The sequence below is a fragment of the Lolium rigidum genome, chromosome 2, assembly GCF_022539505.1.
Source record: "Lolium rigidum isolate FL_2022 chromosome 2, APGP_CSIRO_Lrig_0.1, whole genome shotgun sequence".
NCBI lineage: Eukaryota > Viridiplantae > Streptophyta > Magnoliopsida > Poales > Poaceae > Lolium > Lolium rigidum.
Window position 1 is genome coordinate 285,064,761 of NC_061509.1, and position 18,370 is coordinate 285,083,130.

Here is an 18,370-nt window from a genome sequence, read left to right on the forward strand (position 1 = left end):
TCAAGATCTGATCTGCCGACTCAATCTTTCAAAGGTGCTTGTAGGGGTAAGATTTACGTGTGTGCGTTCATTGACGTGAGTGTATGCGTGTACATGTAACTGTCTGCATTTGTCCGTTTCTCAAAAAAGATTCAAGACGGTAGGATTAAGGAACTAAATAAACAGGCAAGTTCCCACTACCTAGACAACTTGCATTTGTACGTTTCTCAGAAAGAATTCAAAACAGTAGGATTAAGAAACTAAATAAACAGGCAAGTTCCGACTACCTAGACAACTTGCATTTGTATGTTTCTCAAAAAAAAATTCAAGACGGTAGGATTAAGAAACTAAATAAACAGGCAAGTTTCCATCACTGAGTCAGCAAGTTTTCTGAAAAAATATTTCGACTCCACGTCCAATAGTCAGGATGACTACAAGGAACCTGATAGAAAAGGCAAACAGAAAATTGATGACCAGAAACCAGAAAACCACGCATCAACCAATATTACAAATGTCTGTGCCTGGGAGAAACCTGGAGCAGGGTAGGTTGAAAATCAACACTGATGCGTCATTCATCCCGGAAACAAATACAGCCAGCTGGGGCGCCATCATCCGAGAACCGAGATTGCAATGGTCTTATTTCTTGTTCTGCTTGGGGTCCTATTGTAAGATGGTCCAACGCTGAAGAAGCTGAAGCAATTGCTGCTTCCTAAGGCCACCGTCTGTTAGCGAATATGAATACGCACTAGAAAGTTCTGGCGCGGCGGCACGCCGCATTCGTAGGGTGATGCGATGCATCAGAAGGGTTATGTATTGGGCACCACTAAGAATCGGCATCCGATAGATGCCTTTGCATCGGACCAGTCTCTAGCCGTTCGATAGGAAGCACCGCGGACGTTGGATTCTCAGCGAGGCCCCGCTCAACTGTTTCACTAAAACGATAGAGGGTCTAACTGCATGCATCTCTGTAATAAGTGCGCGTTGCTAACCTTCCTCAGCAGAGCGCCTAATTAGTGGGATATGAATTAACTGCTCCCAATCTGACTCTTGGAGATTTTTTTTAAACAAATCCTGTTTCGTAGGAAGCTGACAACGTCAAAATTTCAGGCATGGGCATTTGCTTCCGTCTGGAAGGAATTTTTTGTTTCCAACTTTATTTAATTTAGCTTCCTTTCAAACTGAATTTTGCTTCCATTGCAAAATAATTTCGTTTCAATCTAAATATGTATATATATTTTAAACATATCAGACTATGTTTCTATGGACAACTATTGAATACTGCTCCGATGGTGAATGGATTTTTAGATGGAGCTTAAAAAAACGTGTCATGTATACTCATGTGTAGTATGTGCTTTCAACATTAGTGCATTATTATGTTTGAACCATAAAATTTACATTTTGGTACATCACATGTTTCGGAGAACATATTATTTGCTTCCTTCAAGTTGCCAAAATACACAGTTCATACTTCCGTATCCCATATTTCCTACATTTTACAATTTTGCTTCATTTGGAAAAATAGTGATTCATACATTCACTTGACATATTTCGGACAACATAAATATTTTGCTTCCTTCAAAGTCGTTAAAATACACAGCTTCATACTTGAATATCACATATTTCCAACATTTCACAAATTTGCTTCATTTGGAGAAAAAAAGTAGTGCTTCATACATTCACTTGACATATTCCGGACAAAAGAAATATTTTGCTACCTTCAAGTCGTTAAAATACACAACTTCATACTTTCATATCACATATTTCCTGTATTTTACAACTTTGCTTCATTTGGAGAGAAAAATTAGTGCTTCATACATTCACTTGACATATTTCGGACAATTGAAATATTTTGCTTCCTTCAAGTCATTAAAATACACAGCTTCATACTTTTTTTAGATTCAAGGCTCCACGAGCCCGACTTTAAATTAATAAAGCCCACATCGGCCAGAGTTTACAAAATGCTGACAAAACAGCTTACAGGCGACGAAGAACAAGCACTAAAAAGAGAAAAAGACATTGAAGCGAAGCTTGATCATCGACGTCATTGTCCCGCGCAGCGATCTGACTGAAGAGGAAGCGAGGTTCTGGAAGCACGCCACGGAGGACTCGTACCATCGTCGAACACCATAGGAAAAACACAATGCCAGTCGCTCCACCTCCGAAGAAAACACCATGTTTTCTCGCCCCGGATCGGGGGGCGCCGCACCTGTCAAGAGGGGGATCTGCTCACCCTGAGCACGCCTGGGCAAGGATATGAGATTGGGAAGACGCTGAACACCGCCTCATCGCGCCACATTCATACTTTCATATCACATATTTCCCGTATTTTACAATTTTTTTTCATTGCACACTCAATTCATTTCCTTCCGTGTGTGGAGACATCAATCCAGAAGGCCGTAGCTCTTGAAAGACATGATGTAGTCAGTCTCCTTTGCTTCTGTGGTTTGTCCTCCACTCCCCGTGGACCATAGTCATAGGTGCCGAGATGAAATTTGTTGACGATTTGGGTGGGGTCTGGAGGAAGGGTGTAGTCCCGATCCTGTTGATAGCATCCAGATAATATTCAACAAAAACCGCCTCAAGAAAGTGATCAAGCACCTATGAAATCGTGTACAAAAATCATAGCATAGGGCACTTGCAATTACCTACACCTACAGCCTGGTCCGCTGGTCGTGTAGTCCTTGAATGGATTAAGAGGTTGGCTGGGACACTGGAAGCAAACTCCGGCCGCTGTTTCGGCCAGAGGAGGTGCGCCGCTCTTGCAATTACCTGATCGACCCTGCTATGCTGCTAGTGACCCCAGTGCGCCGCTGAACGTCATGTGATCGGACGCATCGATCCAGAGGAGGTGCAGTTCCCGGCGAGGGGTGCGGCTGGCGGGAGAGTTGAGGCGCAGTGGTGAGAGAAGAATCGCGGCGGTGGCCAAGCAGATCCTGTCGGGATGGTGCTTGATTTATGGAGGTTCACGACCGTAATTTATTGGCTGTATATGTGCGGAAGATGCGAGGTTAGCGGGCAGGGAAAAATCGGTGCAATCTTTCCCGTTGGATGAAAACGAGATGGACAGCGTCGGAGGGGTCCGACAAAATCTTTCCCATCGGCCTACGATATATAGTATTTACCTTATGTATTAGCATACCGACCACTCGTAAGTAGTAATTGCATTACCCATATCTGAATCACATTTATTCGTTGTTGTAATGTGTCTTGACAAAAGCAAAAAGAGCTAAGTACGTTATGCATTGAGTTTTGCGGGGCAGATCATTTAACTAAAGCTGAAAATTTTGGTACCACACATTCAAATGAGGCTTAGTCAAGCATCCACTCTAAGAGCTCTACCTGTTCACTGCAAACCCACCTTTTAAGTGAAATAGATAATAGTGTGTAAGAGAACCAACATGAGGTTAGATGGTTAGGTGTGTGTTGTACCCTCAGCCCACCAGAGTTTAAATCTCAGGTTTGCTATTTGTATGCCTATAAAGACGGAATATTCATTCAGTGTGAGGCGACATCCCCGTCGACTGTGGTGACTTCACCAATTTCAAGATCCAATCCGCCGGCTCAGTCCTTACGGAGGTGCTCATAGTGGTAGGGTATACGTGTGTGCGTTCATAGGGATGAGTGTATGCGCGTGTATGTGAGCGTCTACGTTTGTACTGTGTTTCTAAAAAAAAGATAATAGCTTGTAAGTGAATGTTTCACTACAGGAATGAGAGGCTACGCCGAGGGCGAGGCTATACGCCGATGGCCAAAAGTCGGGGCCGTCGGCGTATGGCCCGGCTAGGACAGCCTGCCCTTTCGACCCTCGGCGTAGCGCGGCCGTCGGTGTAGCGAGGTCTACGCCGAGGGCAGCCCTCGGCATATCTTTGGCCCTACGCGTAGACAGGGCTACGCCGACGGCCACCCTCGGCGTAGGCAATTTTTCAAATTTGTCTAATTTTGTAAAAATCATAACTAATTCATATGATGTCGGAAAAATGCGTATGAGGTATCAAAATGTTCAGAAAAACATCCTCTATCCGTTTATGTCAAAATCATGAACATTTGAATCATGTACAGTACCATGTTAACATAGAAACAATTCAATCACTTTCTTATATGTCCTCAGGTTCCCGTTTTAGCCAGATGGCAATTTAAACGAAGTCAGAAAGTCTCGCGGAGCCGCATGGCATCATTTTATGTGTTCTAGTAACCACTCCAAAAGATGGAATTGGGATACGGCAATTATTTTGGAAAACCTTTCACGAACAGGGCTATCAACTCCGGAGTTCTATGATTTTTAGGGCAATGAGTAGGAAACGGCCCGTGACACCGCATAGTTTGTCGGAACGAGGCCATATTTGGCACGTGCGTGGTCCCTGGGATGGGAAGCAAGGCCCCAGGAGCGGATTTCCAATCCGACCCATGGGCGATGGTTTTTCATTTTCGGGGTTTTTTTTTGTGAAGTAACTACATGAGGCGCATTTTAGTATTGCGCGAGACCTCCGTGTAGTGGTAGGACACCGTCTTCGCAGCATATATCACATGCCATATGTGCATGCTAGCTATCTAGGAATCCATGCGGCTTCCTACGGTGTCCCGTCGAATCCGCTGGAAAGTGACCGGATTTGAACTAGGGCTACACTTTCCGTCGCTCAATAAATTCCGGGAAAGATGTTTTTAGGTCTATGACATATCACTTCATGTGCGAATTTTTTTCCGTTTAGCGCGATGGTAAATGGGTGCACCAGCGCGCCCGGTACGCCCATACCGCATCTCCGTGGGGGCCCGTTTTAGCCAGATGACAATTTAAACGAAGTCAGAAATCCCGCGGAGCCACATGGCATAATTTTTGTGTCCTAGTAACCACTCCAAAAGTCGGAATTAGGATACGGCAATTATTTTGGAAAACCCTTCACAAATAGGGCTATCACGTCCGGAGTTCTATGGCTTTTAGGGCAAATGAGTAGGAAACGGCCCGTGACACCGCATAGTTTGTCGGAACGAGGCCATATTTGGCACGTGCGTGGTCCCTAGGATGGGAAGCAAGGCCCCGGGAGCGTATTTCCAATCCGACCCATGGGCGATGGTTTTTTCATTTTCGGGGTGCCAAAACGGGGTTTTTTGTGAACCAGCTACATGGGGCGCATTTTATATTGCGTGAGACCTCCGCGTAGTGGTAGGACACCACCTTCGCACCATATATCACATGCCATATGTGCATGCTAGCTATCTGGGAATCCATGCGGCTTCCTGCGGTGTCCCCCTGAATCCGCTGGAAAGTGGCCAGATTTGAACTAGGGCTACACTTTCCGTCGCTCAATAAATTCCGGGAAAAATGTTTTTAGGTCCATGACATATCACTTTATATGCGATTTTTTTTGGTTTCACGCGATGGTAAACGGTTGCACCAGCGCGCCCGGTACGGCCATACCGCATCTCCGTGGGGCCCGTTTTGGCCAAATGACAATTTAAACGAAGTCAGAAAATCCCGCGGAGCCGCATGGCATCATTTTATGTGTCCTAGTAACCACTACAAAATTCAGAATTAGGATATGGCAATTATTTTGGAAACCCCTTCACAAACAGGGCTATCACGTCCGGAGTTCTATGGCTTTTAGCGCAAATGAGTAGGAAACGGCCCGTGACACCGCATAGTTTGTCGGAACGAGGCCATATTTGGCACGTGTGTGGTCCCTGGGAAGGGAAGCAAGGCCCCGGGAGCGGATTTCCAATCCAACCCATGGGCGATGGTTTTTTCATTTCCGGGGTGCCAAAACGGGTTTTTTGTGAAGCAGCTACATGGGGCGCATTTTAGTATTGCGCGAGACCTCCGCGTAGTGGTAGGACACCGCCTCCGCACCACATATCACATGCCATATGTACGCGCTAGCTATCTGAGAATCCCTGCGGCTTCCTGCGGTGTCCCGCCGAATCCGCTGGAAACTGACCATATTTGAACTAGGGGTACACTTTCCGTCGCTCAATAAATTCTGCAAAAAATGTTTTTAGGTCTATAATACATCACTTTATGTGCTAATTTTTGTCCGTTTAGCGTGTTGGCGAACGGTGCACCAGCCCGCCCGATACGGCCATTTCGCATCTCCCGAGGGGGCCATTTTGGCCACATGGCAAATTGGGCGTCATATTTGGATTCCTCTAATTTTTAGGTTCAAATAATGATATAGATGTCATATTTAGATTCCTCTCATTTTTCTGATCGATTTAGACATATTATTTGTGGAATTTCGATTTTCCGATTTTGTTGACTGCCAAAACCCACCGGCGGGCAGCGGCCTTGTCAACACTGTAGAGCCGGGGGGAGCCTAGAGCTGCGGCTGGCTGAGACCCCTCCGAGCGACGGCCCGCAATGCTCTTCTGGTCACACGCGGCGTTGCGAAGTGCAGGGCGTGCCACCCGACCTATACCGGTCGGGGAAGGTGATGAGGATGCCTCGCTTAGTTTCTGCGGGGCATACATGTAAACGTTAAATACGAGCCTCGATCGGCTCTCGGGTTATCCCGTGAATCGGCTCAAAGAGCCGATCCACCCATGATCCGTACGGGGTGCACGAATACTTGGTGGTCCTGCTTGATCAAGATAAAGCTAATGAGATCTACGACGATTTAGGGTTTTCACCGCATAACCGGATCATCCTACTCCGGGTTGGGCCTTGCGGCCACGCACGGTGCTCGTAAGCCGATCCTAAAGAAGGCCAAAAACCAACATGAAGTTGATCCTAGGAACATCCCGTTTAGGACTTGCGAACGCCACCCTACGTGCCACTGGATCCTCCCCCCCATTGTAAGGCCAAACTATTGCGGATATTAAACTAATCCTTGTAGAACAAGGAGCAATCGTAACGGACCGGATCTACTAAATAATGATCAAGCGGGGTGCCGCCCCACACCTGAGATAGGCGTGAGGGCGGCTAGATATGCAAGGGTTGCACTACGTAAGCATGCTTAAACGAAGAACAATGCTAACCCTAACACATCTAATGATAACTACGTTGCTCGCCATCAAAAGCGCTTCGATACGAGCAACGCATGAACAACGTGGGGCTTGTGCTGCCTAGATCGCAAGATGCGATCTAGGCAGCATGTCGCTTACCCGATAGAAACCCTCGAGACGAAGGAGTTGGCGATGCGCCGAGATTGGTTTGTTTTTGGGGTTGAACGTGAGTTGTTGTTTATTCCATAAACCCTAGGTACATATTTATAGTCCGGGGGACTTTCTAATGAGGGCGTGCACTAAACCGTGCACGAGTAAGATTCTATCTTTTATCTAAAATAATAAACTACTAAATAAAGATACACGGGCAATTCAGCCCAAAACCCTTCGTGCCAGGCCGCTTCAGAAATCTTCCATGTAATCTTCCAAGCCCGGCCCACCTCTGGATTTGTCTAAAATCTGGTGATAACACATGCCCCCCTGGTTTTGGAAATAACATTTCCAAAATCATTATGCTTTCCCTCGAAGGGTCATGTCGTGGCGAGAGCGGAGCCGTTACGACATCCGTCATCATTATGCCCTGTCTTCTCGGCTTCTCTAAAAATTCTGACAGCTTTAGCATCGATCCCTTGGAAGCTGTAATGGCATTAAACCTTCACCAGATTTCTCATTATTTTAACCGTGCCGACTGGTTAGCTCTCTTTATCCTCTATTCCATCCCAGCTATCGGCACCAAAAAACCCTCTCCTCCTGTAGCGATGTCTTCCTCTTCCTCTTCCTTCTCAAAACTCTTCCCCCAATCTTCGCCGAAGAAGAAGAACGAGGACAGCCTCCACCCCACCGTGAATCCCTTCTCCTCCGACAAGGAGGAGAAAGAAGGAGAAGCAGCGAAGGCCAAGGCCGCCAAGCTCCCGCCGAAGAAACGCCCCCGCATGTGGGCGGACAGCGAGGACGAAGACGATGACGAAGAGGAAGAGGAGGAGGATGACTCCTCCTCCTCCATCGGGTATCCGCCGACCAAGCGCTTCCGCTCCTGGGCGGACGGCGAGGATGATGATGATGACGAGGAGGAAGAGGCTCCGGCCAAGGGCTGGGGCAGCGGCGACGAGGAGCTCCTCGGGAGCGGCGCCGACGATGTCGACGGCGGCGATGACGAGGACAGCGACGACTAGTAGTATAGGACTAGTAGTAGCGGTGCACTAGGCACCGGATCCCTCTTTTGAGAGCCATCGGCTCTTTCTTGTAAAGCCGCTCCTTGGAATTAATGAAATTGTTCTTTCCATTCATCCTTTAATCGCTCCAATTTCATTCCCTCCGTTTGTCATGCTAAGACCGATAGCAACGCGTCGGACTTCTTTCCTTTCCTTGCGGCAACAGCACGGTCCAAGCCCTGTACTAGACGACGGCTTTTCCTTCCCAGTTCCTCCCCGAGACGATCATGATGCGGCCGCGGCCGAGGTGACCCTAATCGGCTCTTAAAAACGGGGCATCTTCCGGGCTTGTTGCCCCCGAGTCTCGGCCAAGGTAAAGCGAGCTGTATGGACCTAGGCTCGATCATGTACGAGGAGCTCCTTATGCCGAGCTAGCCGATTTAAACATACATCGGCTTCCCAAAGCGAGAGAGCCCTCAAGGTGAGCTGCCCCCCGAGTTTCTTCAGTTCCTGCCGGCCAGATAGGCTCCTTTCCTTTGATGGACCCGATGCAATCCATCCTTGACCTGATCCGCACGCCCATGCTGCTCCTGACATTGTCCTTGAAGAAATCTCCCTTGAGTCGATGGCCATGCATCGGCTTTCATGTCCTTAAGTCGATGCCTGCTGCATCGGCTGTGTTCAAAAATTTTCGAATTTTCATTTTTATTACGGCCGACCTGTGCATCGGCCCCCATATTCCCATACCCATCAACAAAAGATGAGATGCTTCATTGCATATCCTCGTATTTTCATATACACAGGTGCCCCACGAGCCGATTCTGTCAAGAAAATTGATGGTATCGGCTCTGTTGGATAACATGTTGAACCCGGGCGAAAGGTAGGTGAGGATAATTTTGGCCGATTGCTGGAATCGGCCTCCACGTTGCTTGCTCGTTGAAGGTTTTGTAAGTTCCCTTCGTAAATTTTTGGGGCCGATCACAAGGATCAGCCTCTCCTGGTTTGCTCATTGGTTTGATCTTGCTACTTGGTCGAGCTGGATGAAACCAACCCAACCTCGACTTGATGCGCTTGCTTGTCGTCCACCTTGAGTGCTCCGTAGAGTCGTGGAGCGCTAAGCTCTGTCGGCAAGGCGAGTACCATGTTTGTGCCGGCCGATGTCTCATCATCGGCTTTCCTCGTTTGGGGCGCCACTCCATTTTCCGTGGACGACCCTCTTCATCCAGGGTTCGGCTGAACCTTTGCGGCCGGATCAGGCCGTGCCTTCCTTAGCGTATGCAGGTACAACCTTTCGGCTTCCTCCGGGCCGCGCAATCGCTGAACCACTGCGCTTTTGGGAACGGCTGAGTCCGTCGGGGCACCACCTTGGCCGGTGGTACTGTCTTCTTCCACTTCTCCCTCGTCTTCGAATCTTCAAGATCTGCCCAACGAGGTGACTCGGCGCGTTCGCTTTGTGGCGGGAGAGGCCCTAGGCGCTCGAACACGGACACGTTGGCTGCCTCCTTCTTTTTCGGTTGCATTCGGGCAATTGCCGATTGTGGGCAATCGGCTCATTCCTGAATCCCGGCGGTGTACGAAGAAGGGGCAGTCCCAATGCACGGCGTTGTCGTCTTGCTCCCTTGATGCTTCCGTGGCATAGCGCTCGTGCTCCTCCTCATCGCGATTCCGCCGACGATGTCTTCGGCTTCTCTAGCCAAACGATCTTCTCTATCATCGTAATTGGACCGTCGGCGTTGGTCATACTCGACTAACATATTTGTTAAGGAGGTGATCGAGAGAGGGTCGCCGATATCTTATATTCTTCACCTCTCCCTCCGTGACATAGCGCTTGCCATCATGACGGAGCCGATCGCGTGGAGCGGCCTCCTCTGTGTCCTTGCTATGAGAGCAGCTGCCCTCATCTCCATCTTTGCCGAGTGGTTTCCAGGTCCTACCATGTTGATGCTGAACGAGGGACCTGGCTGGCAACCTTCAGGGTAGATGATTTCTACCATGTTAACGGCGGGGAAGGGTTGGGTGTCGACCTTCATGGCGTACTGGTTAAAAATCAGCCGCCCCTTCTCTATCGCCGCTTGGATGTGCTGACGCCACACCCGGCAGTCGTTGGTGGCATGGGAAAGCGAGTTGTGGAACTTGCAGTACGGCTTTCCGTTTAGCTCTTTCGCCGTGGGGAACTTGAGACCTTCAGGAACCGTCAACTGTTTCTCCTTGTTCAGTCTTGGTCACGTCAAAATCAAATCCCCTGGGCGGCCCTGGTGGCTTTACCCATTTGCAGGCCACAGGGGTTCCCCCTGAGTCCACTCAGCCACTTGCTATCTCTTGGCCTCCCGCGGGCACTTCATCCTCTTCCGTATCGACCATAACTACTGCACGCTTGAACTTGTCTTGGTACGGGTCGGGGTGGCGCTGTTCATATGCCGATAGTTTACGAACCATGTGCGCCGGCGAGGATAATCTGCTTGGGAGGCCATGTCCTTGAGCTGTGTTGCAAGGCACTGCTACTGCCAACTCGGCTGCTTCCTTTTCGAGTTATACGAACCGAATAACATCGGTTCCTAAGATTCTGAAGCGGCTGGATGTATTCTGTCACCGTTTCCCCGCGCTTCGACGTAGTTGTGCTAGATCGGCAATGCCGGACTCGGAAGCTTCGAATGGTATTGCATATGGAATTGTTCTTCCAATTGCTTCCAAGAGCTGGATGGAGTTTGCTGGCGAGAGAGGTGTACCATCCAAAAGCCGATCCCGTGAGGGACTGTGAAAAGAGCCTCACGCGTAGGCTGATCCGACACCGAAGCCGGTCCTAGTTGAGCCAAATATCGGCTGACGTGCTCGATGGAGCTGGAGCCATCCGATCCACGAATTTGGAGAAGTCGGGGAGCCGATATTTAGGTGGCGGCGGGATCATCTCGTAATCGTCGGGGTACGGCTTGGAATAGCCGATCGCCCTTCTTTTCGGCATCATGCCGAGCTGGTCTCTCGGTATGGTGCGATCCGATCCGCTGTGCTGGCCGTAGGAGTTGCACTGCGAAGATTCGCCGGGGTGGCGTACTTGGCCTGCCATGTTTGCTTTTCCGGCTACGAGCCAGCTGCGGGAGCTGGGCTCGGGAGTTTCGTCGGTGTGGCGTATTTAGTTAGCCACGTACGCTCTGTCGCCGACGTTCCTCCTGTCTTCGCCGGAGTCCCCGATGTTGTGGCCTGGTTTGTGAGTGCCCGGTCACCACAATCCGGCACATACATGCACGCGTATCCATGAGGGATCTCCTTAGGCGCCTCCATTAAGAGCTCGGTAGTCACTCGGGGTCGCCACCAGTGCAGTAGACGAGGAATGCCGGTGTAGTCGGCACTTCGAGCGAGTGCTGCCAACGCAAATGGCAGCGGTGGACCGGGCTCGGAATGGCAACTCTCCTTGATGAGTCCCGAGAGCTGGTCACGACGGCGAGTGCGGTGGCTCATGATCTCCCGGATCACGCGCGGAGCGACACGCTCCGGCACGTTGACCAAGTTCTCGGAGTGGCGGTGTAGCGAGTGAGCCACCGGGTAGTTGATCTCTCGCCGCGGACCCCGGTGCGTTCCTCCGACGAGGTAGAGAGGTCTATCCCATCGAGTGCACCTTACGGTGAGAACCCCTTCCATCCGATGCCACCGGAACGGGTTCTGCGAAAAGAGCCGATGAGGTCGGCTTCGAGGGTAGCCTTGATCTCGTTGTATTGCTTCTTGAGGTCGTCGAGGCGGCCCTCGTAGGTGAGCGGCGTGCCGTCCGCCATCTCGGATGTAGATGACGATGTGGTTGATGTAGACGATTGTCCCACCGGGCGTGCCGAGAATGTGTTGACTGCCAAAACCCACCGGCGGGCGGCGGCCTTGTCAACATCTGTAGAGCCGGGGGAGCCTAGAGCTGCGGCTGGGCTGAGACCCCTCCGAGCGACGGCCCGCAATGCTCTTCCGGTCACACGCGGCGTTGCGAAGTGCAAGGGCGTGCCACCGACCTATACCCGGTCGGGAAGGTGATGAGGATGCCTCGCTTAGTTTCCTGCGGGGCATACATGTAAACGTTAAATACGAGCCTCGATCGGCTCTCAGGTTATCCTGTGAATCGGCTCAAAGAGCCGATCCACCCATGATCCGTACGGGGTGCACGAATACTTGGTGGTCCTGCTTGATCAAGATAAAGCTAATGAGATCTACGACGATTTAGGGTTTTCACCGCATAACCGGATCATCCTACTCCAGGTTGGGCCTTGCGGCCACGCACGGTGCTCGTAAGCCGATCCTAAACAAGGCCAAAAAACCAACATGAAGTTGATCCTAGGAACATCCCGTTTAGGACTTGCGAACGCCACCCTACGTGCCACTGGATCCTCCCCCCATTGTAAGGCCAAACTATTGCAGATATTAAACTAATCCTTGTAGAACAAGGAGCAATCGTAACGGATCAGATCTACTAAATAATGATCAAGCGGGGTGCCGCCCCACACCTGAGATAGGCGTGAGGGCGGCTAGATATGCAAGGGTTGCACTACGTAAGCATGCTTAAACGAAGAACATTGCTAACCCTAACACATCTAATGATAACTACGTTGCTCGCCATCAAAAGCGCTTCGATACGAGCAACGCATGAACAACGTGGGGCTTGTGCTGCCTAGATCGCAAGATGCGATCTAGGCGAGCATGTCGCTCTACGATAGAAACCCTCGAGACGAAGGAGTTGGCGATGCGCCGAGATTGGTTTGTTTTTGGGGTTGAACGTGAGTTGTTGTTTATTCCATAAACCCTAGGTACATATTTATAGTCCGGGGGACTTTCTAATGAGGGCGTGCACTAAACCGTGCACGAGTAAGATTCTATCTTTTATCTAAAATAATAAACTACTAAATAAAGATACACGGGCAATTCAGCCCAAAACCCTTCGTGCCAGGCCGCTTTAGAAATCTTCCATGTAATCTTCCAAGCCCGGCCCACCTCTGGATTTGTCTAAAATCTGGTGATAACAGATTTAAATATATTAATTATTCCATATTAAATAGAAAAAAGACCAAAAAATAAAATCATTTTATTGTTATTTGAATTCAATATTATTATTACTTATATATTCATTGTTGTCTACTTAAGTAATTGTTTGGGATTCAAAAATAAAGAGGTGTGCATCACGGTTCAAGGGTTAATAGGGTTAATAGGAATTGATTTGTATCTTTCTCGCAAAGAAAAAGATAATGGGATGGATAACAATTTTTTGCTGAACCAGTATACACTTCCTTTTACTTACATACCATCTACTCCAGAATGTATACATCTTCTTTTTCTTGGATACAAAATGTACAAACCCAAAAAGCCTCCAAGCACCATGGCATCATAATCTGTGCTTGTCAGCCTCCCAGCATCTTATGGCAGATCATCACCCCACAGGCCACAACGGCCTGAACATTCACAGATTCATAACTTTTTACAAATATCTATATCCACATCTTCTTCCTGTCTGTTTTCTTCTAAACCTGCACCTCTTCCTCAGTTGCTCTTGATAAGGAGCAGCCCGATCCCGGTGACGACGAGCGTGGCCGGGAAGCCGAACTGGAGGTGGCTGAAGAAGGAGAGCGTGTACCCGAACTGCCGGGACCTGCGCGCCTGCTCACAGACGATGAGGTTCGCTGCCGAGCCCAGCAGGGAGAGGTTGCCGGCCACCGTACTCACCCAGGCCAGGAGCAGCCACGCGTTGGTCTCCGCGGCTGGGGAGATCGCCGCCGCCGAGGCCGCCACTCGAGCGCCGAGAAGGAGGACTGGAGCAAGGCACAATGCAGTCTATCAGTCAGGGAATGTTCAACTCTTTCTGTTCTGTAGAATGTAGAATGATTGACCAATCTGGAAGAAGCTGGGACCTGACAGTCTGGCTAGCATCTACTAATACATTCAGACATGATTGCACAGCCAATCCTTTCATTTCCCTGCTTACTGTGTTCTGATTAACTGTGATACTGTACATTTTGGGATCATCAGTTATGAATTGTGTAAATACTCGTTTACTCTGATTTCAATGTGTCATAGGATATGCAGAGGCTAGGTGTAGTTGGTATCTTCGTGATGTTAATATATTCCCATTGTCCAAAATAAATGTGTTATAGGACAAATGGAATGGAGAAATTGAGCTGCAGTGAATATGTTTTCAGGTTCAGGCAATATGGAGGTAAAGAAGAAACTAACCGGTGGGGACATTCGAGGCGACGTTGGAGAGGAAAAGGATCACCAACGCAAGGATGACTACACCAGCCGGCGTGTCGATGCGCGCGTAGGGCTCCATGAACTCCCAGAACGAGCTGGGAATGCCAGTCTTATTGAAGCCATCCACGGTGATGAACATCCCACAGAAGAATAACAGGAGTGGGTAGGAAACCTGAAATTTTGTTTTTCAGCAGTACCACAATAAGCAACAATTAAACAGCACGAAATTACCCTCACTTGGATTTGAATTAGCCATTGGTTGGACAAGTATGTTAAGCCTTCAATCGATTATTAATTCTATATATATAAGATATTGATACAGTTAGTAATTCTACTAGTGTGAATTTTAGTTTCAGAAGAACACAGTGGCCAAACTAATTCCCTTTAAAGATTTCAAACTAAATAAAATCTGATCAACTGTAAAGAAAGTTTTCATTCCAAAAGTTAGTCCAAATTTTAAATTTGCACACATGTGGCTGAAGGTTCAGTTCAGTTCAGCTGCAGACAGACAGAAAGACACTGAAGAAGAATTAAAAGTTGGTGATGGCGACATTTTAGTTACCTTCTCGAGGCAGGGACGGGCATCCTTGAAGTCGAGGACGATGAGCGCGAGGGCGGCGGTAATGGCGCTCCAGGACATGTTGAGCCCCAGCAGCAGCGCGACGAGCATGCCGAAGGTGATGACGTACACGCACGTCTTCCACAGCTTGTTCTTCCACTCCTCCATGGCCAACTCCTCCTTCTCCTCTACCGAGTTGTACTCTTCTTCCTCCTTGCTCACCACCGTGCCGTTCACGCCGACGGCGCCGCCCCGTCTCTGGTGGATCCCAACCTTTGTTGCGTCGCCGCCGTTGGCGGTGGCGTCGGGCTTCACCGGCTCGCAGCAGCAGTGCGCATCGCAGCCGCCGGCCGCGTCAGGGGCGATCTGCCCGGCGCCGCGGCCGCGCGGGTGCGACATGGTGGCCGGCGAGAACCGGTGCGAGGTGACGTCGTCCTCCTCCACGACCTCAACGGCATCGTCGTGCGCCACGTCGACGCACTTCTCGTCCGATAGCTCCCTCCAGTACAAACACAGCAGCATCCCTGCGTTCACCACGACTCCGACCAGCGTCGCGGGGAGGATCCCGAACACGAAGTCGCCGAAGGATATCCCGCTCTGCACGGCGATGACGAGGTTCTGCGGGTTGCCGATGGGCGTCGCCGCCGATCCGATGTTGGCGCTGGACGCCAGCGCCAGCAGGAACGGCTTGGGCGGCAGGTTGTTCTGGCGCGCGATCTTGAGGATGAACTCGGTGAGCACGACGCAGCAGGTGTCGTTGGTGAAGAGCGCCGACGCGAGCGCGGAGACGACGCAGGTGCGGACGAGCAGGTCCTTGCCGCCCTGCGACCGCCACGAGAGCAGCCGGCCGAGGTGCCGGAACATGTCGGCGCGCTCCAGGTACACGCTCACCACCATGGTGCCGAAGAGCAGGCCCAGGATGGGCAGGTCCACGGCCGCGTACGCCTCGTCGGCGGTGATGACGTTGAAGAGCACCATGAGCATGGCGCCCAGAAGCGACCCCGCCGTGCGGCCGATGGGCAGGAACGGCACCGCCGGGAACACCGCCAGCACCCAGAAGATGGCGAACGACGCCGTGCCCAGTGCCACCTTCACTGTCGGCTCCATCGCCATTGCTGAATTGCCTACTTCAGCTCAAGCCAAAGATTCGACTACAACACTGAATCTGCGGGATTCTCCTCTTGGGATTCAATCCAAGAACCACGAGCTACCTAACTCTTCACCGATAAATCTAGAAACTAAATTCTGCAATCTAGCTACAAGATCTGTGCCTTGCTGCTCACTGGTCACTGGACCAGCTAGCTCACATGTGAAGCTACCAACAATAACAAGAGCAGGACCTCAACTGCAATTCCAATCAACTAATGGGGGCACACAGCCATGCACGAACACGTACCAACAAACCACCAATTTGATCAGGATGCCTCCATGGATCCCAAGGAAACCAATCCACGAAGGTTGAAGAAGATGAAGAGCTTGTGCAGGAACTACCTAGCAGCTAGCAGCGGATGTCGCGACATGGCATGACATGTGGTTCTTCTTCAGAAAAGGAATGTAACACTTGGCATGCTCCACATGGCCTCCTAGTAGATTGCCCCACCTGGATATTATTTTCTCTCTACCTCTCTACCAGTCGATCCATGGGACAATGTCCACACCAAAAGAGAAAGAAAATTATTTTGTGTTTTTTCCAGACAGAGAATTATGGTTGGCTCGTGTGGAGAGCTGGATCACCTCGTCGTGGTGTGCTCACCACATCCTCACATGACCATGATTATTGAGGAACTGTTCCTAATTACAAATGGATGTCGAGTGGTCTTGGATCCTAGTGGCACTGGCAATAAAATATATTTTTCCCCTACCTTTTTTTGTTCCTGTTTTCCTCTAAACTAGGATTATCACTGGGCTTTGAATCTGATTGGAGATGCAAGAATGAATCACATGATGATGACTGGAGCAACAGAAGAGGTGGAAAAAATTATCCTGACTTGGTAGAACACATGATTGTGATAGTAATTAGGGAGGTCACTTTCAACTTTTGCTGCCACATCAGTAACCATCTTGCATACTGTTCTACATTTCTATTACTACCGTCAAGTACTACTAGTAGTAGTAGTAGTAAACTAGTAATACTAATACTCCGTGCAAACCTTTCAATGATTGATTGGAGAAACTTGTACTCCCTCCAATCCATATTACTTGACACTAAAATGAGTGTATCTACAATTAAAATATGTCTAGATATATTTATATTAGTGTCAAGTAATATGAATCAGAGGAAATAAGAACATCCCTGGGCGCTAAGATGGCGACAGCCATGGACACAAAGACGGTGCTGTTTGGGCTCACCGGCGGTGGCACGACGCAGACTGGTTGCTGAGGTGGAGGGTGATGAGACTGGGGGTTTGGTGTGGGATCAACGTTATCCCTTCTCTGAATTCTCAGCCATGGCTCTGTTTCTGTCCTCTTAATTGTCCCAGCTAATCATGTTTTCCTCTCCTCCTTAATCCATTGCTAATCCCTCATTGTAGAGAAGAATAGTACTGTGATATTTCCTGTTCCCTGCCACGTTGGATCGCTTTCAGCTGGACGTGGATTGATGCCGAGTTGCTGGCTCCACCAGCAAGAAGAAATATCACAATGATTAAAGCTCTCCTCAGCAAGTTTGTTGCAGGCTAACCCAATCTTGGTGCAACATGCTGGTTTATCTGCTTCTTTAGGTAGCACCAAAAATTGATAATTTAATATGATCACCAAAACTGTCTTGTAGAGCTGTATGCAATTTGTGGTTGCTGTTGGTGCTGCTGCTGTTGTTTTTTCTTCTTCAGGCAGGCATTTTTTTCTAACTTGTTCGAGACTGACATTGTAATGAAATGTGTCCCTTGCCGATTCTTGGGGGTCATGACAGGAGCTCCTGATATTTAGTTTTTCAGCATTATTGCCCGTCAATTTCTACTGAATACTCAACGTCTAGCGATCTCCATGTAATCTCGGTCGGCCCATCTCTGCGTCACACAGTGGCTTCAGAACACCGGTTTGTAGATTTCAACAAGGCGCCCCTTTCAGGATTTTATTTCCTATGTCTATTTGGTCCTATTCAGATTCTTGCAAACAACAAAACCCCCGTTGGTTTCCAGCATGTTTTCTCAAAAAGTCCCAGCAAGTAAAAAGAGGGGAATTGCTTGGCGCCATCCACAAAGATCACCATATCAGGCCAAAATCATAATCTGTGACAATGACTTGTGGGCCAAGAACAACATGCCAGTGAAACATCAGCATCGTGTACCAACTGGGAGTCCTTGGATGCACAGGAACAGTACATGGTAGTTCCAATTAATCCACCAAGCGCAACATAATCATCAGAACAACAGATTCTCATCTGAGATGAACATCAGAATAGTACTGTCAAGCCACTGAAGGCTCCATCTCACAATACTGCCAGAAGGAACAGTTCTACCATTTCGGCTAGTTCATTATGTACATAAACATCATCAGCACAGGAACAGCAGGTCAGTTAAAGAGGATTACAACAGACTGC

At 49.2% G+C, this 18,370-nt stretch overlaps 1 protein-coding gene across 1 annotated transcript; it reads right to left on the bottom strand.

Annotated features, from left to right (window-relative positions):
- Window positions 1-13,225: 13,225 nt before the first annotated feature.
- LOC124693589 (silicon efflux transporter LSI2-like) lies at window positions 13,226-16,484 on the bottom strand. The gene is made up of 3 exons (XM_047227072.1): window positions 14,836-16,484; window positions 14,256-14,445; window positions 13,226-13,834 (listed from the first exon to the last, which is right to left on the bottom strand). Exons 1-3 carry the CDS (start codon window positions 15,943-15,945, stop codon window positions 13,566-13,568), a joined length of 1,569 nt encoding a protein of 522 aa, XP_047083028.1. The 5' UTR covers window positions 15,946-16,484; the 3' UTR covers window positions 13,226-13,565.
- Between the last annotated feature and the right edge of the window lie 1,886 nt (window positions 16,485-18,370).